The sequence below is a fragment of the Myotis nattereri genome, assembly GCF_964212035.1.
Source record: "Myotis nattereri genome assembly, chromosome: X".
Classification (NCBI taxonomy): Eukaryota; Metazoa; Chordata; class Mammalia; order Chiroptera; family Vespertilionidae; genus Myotis; species Myotis nattereri.
In genome coordinates, this window is record NC_138078.1 from 116,691,822 (window position 1) to 116,703,306 (window position 11,485).

General features: G+C 40.0%; 1 protein-coding gene across 1 annotated transcript; it reads left to right on the forward strand.

Annotated features, from left to right (window-relative positions):
- Positions 1-9,612: 9,612 nt before the first annotated feature.
- On the forward strand, positions 9,613-11,254 carry PRR32 (proline rich 32; the record flags this gene model as incomplete). The annotated part of the gene is made up of 2 exons (XM_081115008.1): positions 9,613-9,632; positions 10,393-11,254. The coding sequence occupies 2 exons, from the start codon at positions 9,613-9,615 to the stop codon at positions 11,252-11,254; spliced, it is 882 nt and encodes a 293-aa protein (XP_080971134.1).
- Between the last annotated feature and the right edge of the window lie 231 nt (positions 11,255-11,485).

Here is an 11,485-nt window from a genome sequence, read left to right on the forward strand (position 1 = left end):
AGCAGGCCTCAGTCAGCAGGTGGTCACCCCCAAGGGGTCCCAGACTGCGAGAGGGCACAGGCCGGGCTGAGGGACCCCCCCCTCGAGGGCACAAATTTTTGTGCACTGGGCCTCTAGTCCTATCTAATAAAAGACAAACAGGGTAATTAACCATACCTCCGATATGATTCCCATTGGCTAATCAGGGTGATATGCAAATTAACTGCCAACCAAGATGGAGGCCTGCAGCCATGCAGCTGAAGGGAACATGAGGCTTGGTTGCCCCTGTGATGGAGGAAGCCAAGGTTCCTCGCCTGCTGCAGCCCAGCTCTGAGCCTGTAAGCAACAGCTCTGAAAGCAACTATGTTTCAATTATAGAAGCCAAACAAACCCCAGATACCTGCTTTCAGCCAGCCGAGGTCTCAGAGTTGGAGCTGCAACAGTGTTTCAATTATAGAAGTCAAACAAACCCCAGATACCTGCTTTCAGCAGCCAAGGCCTCAAGCTGGAGCTGGCTCTCAGCTCATGACAGCCATAGAAGGTAAATAAATCCCAGAATAAAAAAAAGAGAAAAAGGAGAGGTTGGGAGCTTCAGTCACCCATCAGCCTGAAAACGGCCCTCAGCCCCTCACCCAGACTGGCCAGGCACCCCAATGGGGACCCCCACCCTGAAGGGTGTGTGACCAGGGGCAAACAGCCACATCCCCTCACCCAGGCTGGCCAGGCACCCCAGTGGGGACCCCCACCCTGATCCAGGACACCCTTCAGGGCAAACCAGCCGGCCCCCACCCGTGCACCAGGCCTCTATCCTATATAGTAAAAGGGTAATATGCAAACGGACCCTAACAGAAGAAAGACTGGAAATGACTGGTAACTATGACACACACTGACCACCAAGGGGCTGATGCTCAATGCAGGAGCTGTCCTCTGGTGGTCAGGGCGCTCTCACATGGGGGAGCTCTGCTCAGGCACAAGCCAGCCTGATGGCTGCCAGTACCGCGGTCGTGGTGGGAGCCTCTCCTGCATCCTCAGCAGTGCTAAGGATATCCGACTGCAGCTTAGGCCTGCTCCCCGCTGGCAAGTGGACATCCCCCGAGGGCTGCCTGGCTGCCAGAGGGATGTCTGATTGTCATCTTGGGCCCAATCCCCCAGGGAGCAGGCCTAAGCCAGCAAGTGGTCATCCCCCGAGGGGTCCCAGACTGCGAGAGGGCACAGGCTGGGCTGAGGGACCCCCCCCCTCCCGAGTGCACAAAGTTTTGTGCACCGGGCCTCTAGTTCACATATTAGAAAGCTGAGTCTAATATGCATAAGGAACAAGATTACATTTTAATCACCTGATATCAACATTCACTTTATATACATGATTTAACATAGTTCTCTCTATAATCTTACATTACAAATGAGGAGAATGAGGTTCAGAGATGTTAAGAAACCTGCCCAAAGTCACGAAGCCAGTAAGTAATAAAGCTGAGATCTGAGCCCAGATTTGTGTTCCTCTGATTCCAGAACCAAAGCTCTTAGTTTGGCAGATATGAACCATTTTTATTAAAAGTTTGATAAAATATTTGCAACATCAATGTACAGTGTCTTAATTATAAGCAATAAGAAACAAATCCATAATAGTTTTTGTTTTTCAAATCGAGTGTTGAAGAAATTAAGTATGCCTTTAATTCCTTCTGACATTATATATGACATTATACTAGTAAACTTAGGATCCAATGGGCTACTATAAACTCTTTTTCATTAATTCTCCTCATTTTTCTTATTGTTCTATGTTTATATCATTATTTATAATATATATTAATATGAACAGAAAATACATTCATTTTATTTTATTTTTCAATTAATATATTTCCCTAATTTAAAAAGGCATTCTACAGAGTTATCATTAATAGCTCACTTGGACAACTCAACCCTCCTCCTCATTTCACCAAACATTTCACAAACACACCATAAACTATATGTTCTCTCGGTTGTACTAATACTGGAATCTGGATGACCTAATCATGATTATAGGCTAGGTCTCATCTTAGTGTCACAGAAATGTGAGGAACCCTATATCTGCAGCTCAAGAGCTCACCATCAATTTAATCTTAATATTGGTCATACTGGGCACATATTAAAATTAGTTCATTAGTAATGGTACCTCAGTGCTGTTCTATGGTTTTGTTTTTTTTTCTCCACCACCAAACCCATGACAAGAGTTTTCATCCTCACCATATTGCTGGAATAGTACCAAGTGCCTAGTCTCCAATCACTTGCTGTAGCCCCTCATGGGCAGGCTTTCTATGATGCATTGCCACTTAGATGATTTCTTCATAGCAGAACTATCTTAAGGTGACTGTCAATGAGTCTATGAATCTGGTACACGTGTTTTGATCTGAGCCACATGTGATTCACCTAGAACTACAGTAATGAAGCCACGTGGTTAAATGGAAGAAATATGGGCTCTGGTGTCAGATTGGATGTGTCTGAATATTATTTGCCATATACTAGCTGTGGGATCGTGGGGGAAAAAAACAACAACTTCAACTCTCTTATCACATATAAAATAGGTATACCAGTAGTAACTGTTTAAAGGTTTGCTGTGAATATTACCTGACACAAAATATGCTATATGTCTGGTACAGAGTAGGTGGCAAAAAACCCCAAAACATAATACCTTTTGTTTCCTTTTCCTTCTTCCTTTTTTTTCTCACCTGACTTGTCCTACTGCTACTTAATTTCCAGATCTGACTCTCAGGAGATCAATAAAAATTAGAGTGATATTTGTTGAAGGAACTTCTGATTTATACCAGGAAAATTTAACCTATTTTGGAGTAATTGCTATAAATTACTTTATTTAAAACAAATAAATTTTTAAAATTCTGGATCAAAGAACTTGAGAAAAGCAATAATAGTCTCTTGAACTTCATACAAATAGGTCCAACAGTGAGGCATTTATTGTCAGTTGCTTTTGCCAGTACTGGTGATGAAATAGCAACACTCTCACCTGTTCATCTTCATCAATTACCACATAGAGTTTGCAGAACAGCTGGTGGCAGAGAGGACAGGAGTACTGCCTATAGTTGTGCAACTGAATAATGCAGTCTGACCCCTTCTGGGATAATATCATGCTTTCATTACACTCATGCTTTTTAATACACTGAATTAAATAGCAAGAAACTCCTGAAAGTATCTGGTCTATCTTCCAAAAGTACTTTTTAGACATCCTTAACTTGCAGAGCTTTTCATAGGCATAGCTACATTGCATTTAGAAAGTCAGTTAATGGATGAAATCTTTTGACAACTGTCTCCCCAGAGATCAGCTTGAAAATCTCATCACCCCCTTATTAGTTTGATGGAAACAGAGAAACTCATCCATGTATCTCTATCTCCTGGATTTTTTTATAAACTAATGAGAAAAGATGTATTATTTTTATCATCTATCTGTATTTATTTCAGTATGTATCTTTTTATAAAATTAAATTTTTTGGTGACAATGGTCAATAAGATTATATAAGTTTCAAGTTTATAATTCTACTAGAGGCCCAATGCATGAAATTTATGCAAGAGTAGGCCTTCCTTCCCCTGGCTGCCGGCACCAGCTTCCCTCGCAGCCCCACTTTGCCTGGAAGGATGTCTGGTCTAATTAGCATATTATGCTTTTATTATTATAGATGACATATCACCAGTTTATTGCATTGTGTGCCCATCACCCAAAGTCAAATCTTCTTGAGAGGATGTATATTAACTGATATGTGTCATGCACATCTGCAAAATTTCTTTGAAAAACTGTGATTTTAGCTACACCACTGCATTTTTCATGACCTCATAATTGTGGAAAAGTAAACATGTCCTTTTATGGTCCTCACTTTGCATTTCAAAAACCTATTGAGAAATATGTGAGTAATATCTGGAGCTGTGTCATGAAATAAGAGGCTATGTATGGGTAATGAAAGGCATTTATAGTTAAGCTACTTTCACAACTAAGCTATTTTTTAGAAAATCCTCAACTTCCGTTACCCATGTATCTGTCCTAAAAGCAGTCACTCAAACAAACAAACAGGCATGCAATTTATTAATTCATTTTCAGAGCTCAATAAGTAGTTGAGGTAGCTTACCAGTTTTTTGTTGAAGGTAGGTTTTGAGATGATTCTAGTTTTACCTTTAACTATAAAATCTGAGTGTCTTCAAGAATTCCCCAATAGGTACAACTTTATTAATTATCTGGTTGATCTTGCTATCTCTAGAAGGTCCAATTAGCACTTTATATTTGTATTTATATCAAACATGAGCTCTAATTTGGATTAAAAGTCTGAACTACACAATTATAAAAATTTTACTTTATTCCTACCTCCAGACATCCTTCTGGATGCCATCCATCCTCTCCCTTTGTATATTGTATCCATCCTTCAAAATACAACTCAAGCCCCAACTTCACATGAAGTATTTCACAATTACTTTAATCTAAAATTAAAGCTCCTTCTTCTGAAATTCCATTGTGGTCTTAATATATGCCATGCAGCTAATGGTTTGTGTCTATTATTTTTTATGCCATTCTTTGATTCTTTAATAGATGTTATTTTCTCTCTCTAGAAAGTTTTGGTACAATCCACACTAAGACAAATAGTGAATTTTTCAGTAGGCATTTGATAGACATTCACTGCATGATAGCAAACAAGTTACAAGGCAAAGTCTTGTAAAGCCTATTATGGTTTTGGAAAGTTCTAAGGTGCTGTTGGCTTTGTCATTGTTTCCAGCTATTTGGTGCCTATATTACACTCCACTCTCATCTAATCTGATTAAAATTATATTTTACTTGTCAACTGGTGGTCACTGGCACCAACTCAATGCAAACAGAAATCTCTAGTTTGGGGTGTGGTGAAGAAGGAAACTTTATTAAGTGAAAAACAGCTTAATTATGATATAGCATGGCTGTGAAAACAGCACAGCTTTGGAACAACTCGATAATGATCTTAATGACTGTGAGGTGGCTTTGGGGCCAGGTGGCCATGGGGTCAGGCCCTCTTGGCTAGACAGCTCTGGCCTGCTCCCAGCTGACCTTCTCCATTCTATGCCAGTCTGATCTGGCTTGCACTGGTCTGTTCCAGTGAGACATTTTTAGTGTTTCAGCTCCAGCCAGGAAAAAGCAGTCTTTTATGTAAGGGAAAATGTGCTCCCAGAGCCAGAAGGGAGCTGACTTATATTGACAGAAATCCCCACCCCTGGTCCCTAATTGGTCTATCATCATGGAAATGAGGTTTCCAAATCCTCACAGTTTGATTAGCCCAAAAATCACTATCCTGATTGGTCAGTGAAGAAGCTAATGGAGATAACCGGTGCAGCTCTGATTGGATAGGGAAAGCCTTAGTCTTATTGCTTGAAATAGATTCCAGAAACTACTTTATAAAGGCTGGCTCAGATGGCAGGAACACAGTGCAGGAAAGCAGTTCAGTGCAGAGGCAGGTACCAGGCTTCTCCCTGAAGTACAGTTGGCATGTGTATAAATGGTTGCTAGACTCTTTTCTTTGTTTTTTGGGTGTTTGTTGTTGTTGTTGTTAATTTGTTTCTTTGTTTCAGCCCAGTTAACCACCAGGAGCCCTTTTTAGTAGATATCTTCTTTCTCAGGGTTCACATTTTAAACAGACATTTCTAGGTAAAAGCAGCCAATAATTGCAATAGTCTGATAGACATAAATGAGTTTCCTGGTGTGTTTTGTTTTGTTTTGTTTTGTTTTGTTTTGTTTTGTTTTGCCACTATTCAGAAAAAGAAATTCAAGCTCTCATGTATAAACGATGTATGACTTACCAATGATTAGCAGGTATTATCCCAAGTTGCATTTTCCCTCTGATATGGCAAATGTTAAAAGTGTCTTAATATTTCACCACGAGTATATTGCTAATAGTAAGTTTTCCTCCACATAGGACAAGGATAATACATTGAAAAAAATAGAAACTGAAGCTGGGGAATCATGAGATTTCTTAATAGTGAATCACGCTACACATATTTCCTGGGATTAAAAAAAACAAAACAGCTCAATAATGTATAGACAGGGACTAGACACCCTGGCAGAAAGATGTGGACTTAGAGACCCAAAAGGGTCTTTTCTATCATGAGTTGTGTTGTTTTGCGACAGTGACCATTTCTTTGCATTAGTACCTTGTACGTATTTATTGCACACATACATAAGTGCACACACACACACATTTTACACATCTATAAATTGAAACACGTGGCGTGTGGGTCTGTTATCTTTATTTAAGCCAAAATAAATTATATATACCATGTTGAAATATACAAGCATATTCTGATATTGGGAATAAAGAAATTTTAAGTTCTGTAAGGTCTATTCTACACAGCAAAAACCTTAGGTAAATTTATTCAAGAGGAAGGAACATTTCCAAGCTCATTCTATGAAGCCAGCATCACCCTAATATCAAAACCAGATAAAGACAACACAATGAAAGAGAACAACAGGCCAATATCCCTCATGAACATAGATGTCAAAATCCTCAACAAAATTCTAGCCAATCAGATCCAGCAGTACATCAGAAAGATCATGCACCATGACCAAGAAGGATTTATCCCGGGGATGCCAGGATAGTACAATATCCACAAATCAATAAACATGATATATCACATAAACAAATTGAGAGATAAAAATCACATAGTCATATCAATTGATGCAGAAAAAGCATTTGACAAAATCCAACACCTTTTCTTGATAAAAACTCTCAGCAAAGTGGGAATCGAAGGATCATACCTCAACATAATAAAAGCCATATATGACAAACCCACAGCCAACATCATACTCAATGGGCAAAAACTAAAACCATTTCCACTAAGAACAGGAACAAGACAGGGATGCCCACTTTCACCACTCCTGTTCAACATAGTACTGGAAGTGCTAGCCATTGCAATCAGACAAGAAGAAGAAATAAAAGGCATCCAAATTGGAAAAGAAGAAGTAAAACTGTCCTTATTCTCAGATGACATGATACTGTACATAGAAAAACCTTAAAGACTCCATCAAAAAATTATTAAACTTAATAAATGAATTCGGCAATGCAGCAGGATACAAACTTAATGCCAAGAAATCTATGGCATTTCTATACACCAATAGTGAACTTACAGAAAGAGAAACTAAAAAAGCTATCCCATTTACCACTGCACCAAAAAAATTAAGATACCTAAGAATAAACTTAACTAAGGAGGTAAAAGACCTGTACTTGGAAAACTACAGGACACTGAAAAAAGAGATAGAGGAAGACATAAACAGATGGAAGAACATGCCGTGTTCATGGATTGGTAGAATCAACATCATCAAAATGTCCATACTACCCAAAGCAATCTATAGATTCAATGCACTCCCCATTAAAATACCAAGGGCATATTTCACAGACCTAGAGCAAACTCTCCAAAAATTCATCTGGAATAAAAAAAAAAAACAACCCCGAATAGCTGCAGCAATCCTGAGAAAGAAGAACAAGGTAGGTGGGATCTCAATACCAGATATCAAACTGTATTACAAAGCCACTGTTCTCAAAACATCCTGGTACTGGCACAAGAACAGATATATAGACCAATGGAATAGAAGAGACAACCCAGAAATCAACCCAAACCACTATGCTCAATTAATATTCGACAAAGGAGGCATGAACATACAATGGAGCCAAGACAGTCTCTTCAATAAATGTTGTTGGGAAAATTGGACAGATACATGTAAAGAAGTGGGCTAAGTTTATGACTTTATCCTAAAGCATGTGCCAAAATTCACGCAAGAAGTAATTTTGATAGAAAACCCAAGTTTTAATTAAAAATTGTAAATTTTTTACTGATTCACAAAGCATATAGTATAGGGTTATGTATGGAATAGCATATCAGGTAAATGGCCTCCACAGCTTCGCTGGCACATATGCACTCTTTTGTTGAAATTTTCCATGACTGTTTTGCATAAATGTGGCTGAATTTCGATGAGGCTCATTTTCATCTTGATGGCTTGGTTAATCGACAAAATTGTCGTATTTGGGGTTCAGAAAATCCACGAGTGATTGTTGAGAAACAAATGCAGCCACAACGTGTTACTGTTTGTTGCGGATTTTGGGCAGGAGGCATCATAGGACCATTCTTCTTTGAAAATGCAGATGCTCAGGCAATAACAGTTAATGGTGCTCGCTATCGCGACATGATAATCCAGTTTTTATGTATGCTATTCCATACATAACCGTATATAGTATTCTTTATGAATCAATAAATAATTTACAATTTTAATTATAAACCTGTGTTTTCTATCAAAATTACTTCTTGGGTGAATTTTGGGACACCCTTTAGAGCAAAGTTAGCAATCTTAAATGAGGGGATGGCCTTTGTAATTTTAGAGTGAGTAATCTGTAAATAAATTGATGGCAGAAAATAAAAGCTGGGGATGTATTCTTGCTTAAAGTGGGAGAGGGGGTGGAATCTAGGCAGGAAAACAGAAAGTGCAAAAAAGTTACAAGGCAATATAGGAGCTAATATCTGTACATTTTGATATCTGTTATGCCTTGTATTCCCTCCTCCCACTTGCAGAGAAGTATCCAGAGCTCCATTGTAAATATATATATTAAGGGTGGTGGTTTTTAAAAGGAATTTCAAAACAGAAGTTATAAATCCTTTGTCTAAATGGTGGGGTTTAAATATATATATATTTACAATGGAGCTCTGGATACTTCTCTGCAAGTGTGTGTAATATATATATATTACACATACCTGATAAACTAGAAGGTGGGATGAAGAAAAGAACTACAAATCAAGTGGCTAAAAACTAAAAGCCAGTATGATTCTTAGATGGATTTTTATAGTCCTATTTTGTTTCATCTTCACATGAGAGACTAAGGTTAAAAAGTAATTTAACCCTCCAAATCTCTGTTCCCCACCAAGTTAATAATATGAATTCCCAAAATGGAAGTTTATTAAATATATTTTATTGATTTTTTACAGAGAGGAAGGGAGAGAGATAGAGAGTTAGAAACATCAACCAGCTGCCTCCTGCACATCTCCTACTAGGGATGAGACTGCAACCCAGGTACATGCCGCCCTTGACCGGAATCGAACCTGGGACCTTTCAGTCCGCAGGCCGACGCTCTATCCACTGAGCCAAACAGGTCTCGGCCTCAAAATGGAAGTTTAAATGAGAAGATTAGACATGGAATCGTGCTCAATGATTGTATTTCCAAACTCAAAGAAGAAACATGACAACTGTCTTTCCTAAGTAAAACTTCAGGTGTAACTTTTTACAAAAGATCATGACTCCATGCTTCTTCTAAAATCTTGAAATGATTTGTCTTTCCAACTGGACTGCAACCGGGTTAAGGGACTGAATGTCTTTACCATCCATCTACTATACAAAAAAGAAATCGTACATTTAGCTTCAGTGTCACAGATTTATACTCTCCCCCTCCCCGCTCATTGTTCCGCCCCTGTTACCTAGCAACAGGTTACCTCAGCAGTAGAACGCCAAGCCTAGAACAACGCAGTTGTTCCCTGGCTTCATTCGCGTGGCGGAGCTGCTGTAAGGCGGACGCGGAAGATATCGCTCCAGACCGAGTTGGCTCGTGTGGGCGTGCGGCCGGTTTTCTCCATCCTCTCCGGCTTTCCTGATCGAATTTCTCCATGGCTTGTCTTGAGAATGTGTAAGTACAAAACTGAATACAACTGAATTGTTTTCCTGTGTAAGTGGGACGTGGGCAGTGGGTCGGAGGTGGTGTGGGAGGGGATCCCAAATACTTGTAGGTTATAAACTCAGGTAGTAAGAATACTGAATTTAAGGGTGGCGGTTTTTAAAAGGAATTTCAAAACAGAAGTTATAAATCCTTTGTCTGAATGGTGGGGTTTAAACACGAGGAAATTCATACTCTAGGGTGCGGTGTGGGTGGAGTGAAATCAAATTTAACAAAATTCCGTGTGACTGTTGAATGATGCTGCATAAAGAGGAACAAACCACAGTGTTTTAACATAACTAACCTTTCTTTGGCTTCTGTGGAGAGAAAACATGTTTCCCTCGCAAGTGTCCTGAGCATGCCTGCCAGAATCTGAATGCTAGGTTTAGTGGATCATTGATCCTACTGGGACTGTAAGAGCTGGTGTTTTCTGTGGCATACCTTACAATGTAGCCCTTAAAGAAGCTATCTGGGTCTTCTAGTCTTCCTTGTTGCCTTGAGGAGGGGGGAAAGGGGGGATGGGGTGGGGCCACAGGTTAGTTAAAAGGGTAATCACAGAGGCTGGTGCCAAAGAGGTCGAGTTGTAAAAGTGTTTTCTGACTACACATGGGAAGAGATAGAACTCTCTCCTTTTCCCTGGTGTATTCAACGAGTTCAATCAATCACCTATTTCAAGATTTCCTGATTGCTGCATTTTCATTTTTATCAACTTATTTATTTCTATCTTTGCAAGCCTTGAAGAACATGCTTCTTCACCCATAGCAATGACTGTAGATGAAAATGTGAAACCAAGACCAGACCCCAACAAACTCCTCCAGCGTTCAAGTACCATGCTGAAGGAAGAGGCGGAATCCTGGGGCAAACCTCGTAGACCTTTGAGACCTCCCCACTATGTGCCACCGGAACTGACAAGAGGGCAACTGGAGGGCCCCAGGGAGAGAAGAGGATCCTGCATTCCTGTCAACACTTCGAGAGCTCTCCAACACCCATACGGGTCACTACCTGCTGCTGCGAAAGGGTCCCTAGCAACAGCAGAAATAAATAGTTCTGTGAAGTTGGCAGGCTGGGGCCAGATGGGACATGATCCTATTAATGTGTCCCAAAAATTCCCTGGCCGCTCTCCCTCAGTGATGATAGAGGGGACAAGGGTCAGCAATGAGGGTGTTGAGCATGGTGTCAATAAGGCAAAGTTCCATTCGGTTTTGCAACAAGGTCAAGGGTTCTTTCCACTCAGGAGCCCACTAACAAAAGGTCCTCCACCTATCCCCACTATTAGATCAGGGATAAAGAGGGAGGTGCCTCCAGTAAATGTGAAAATGGCTGGCAATGAAAAGATGGCTCAAGCTGCTTTCCTACTGGAAACCCCATGGAACCCCATGAATAATTGCCCAAGGCCTACCATCATGCCTGCTAATGTTGAACGTGTAGGTTGGTTCACTAATGGTCCTTGCTTCATGCCACCTGGACCTCCGAGTTCCCACCCATTACTCAATTTACCTTTGTCTTTTTCTCCTCCCCCAATGCTCCGTCCCCCACTGCTTCCCTATTTGGGCAATTTCCCTACTCCATTCTTAAACAGAGAGAACAAATCATAAAAAAAGAAGGGGAAAGTAAAAAAAGTGTAGAGGGAAAAGGTGAAAGCTATTGAAATGTTTTTACATTTGGAACCCTCTACCTTCTTATTCTCTGTTAAGCAATAATGTGCCTTACATATGTGGATATTCAATAAAGATCCTAAAGATGGAAGTGTTGTGAATCATTTTTATAAACACCACTCTGGTAGTCTAAACCTTGGATTCTGTTTTCTGTTTTAAGGAAATTAAATC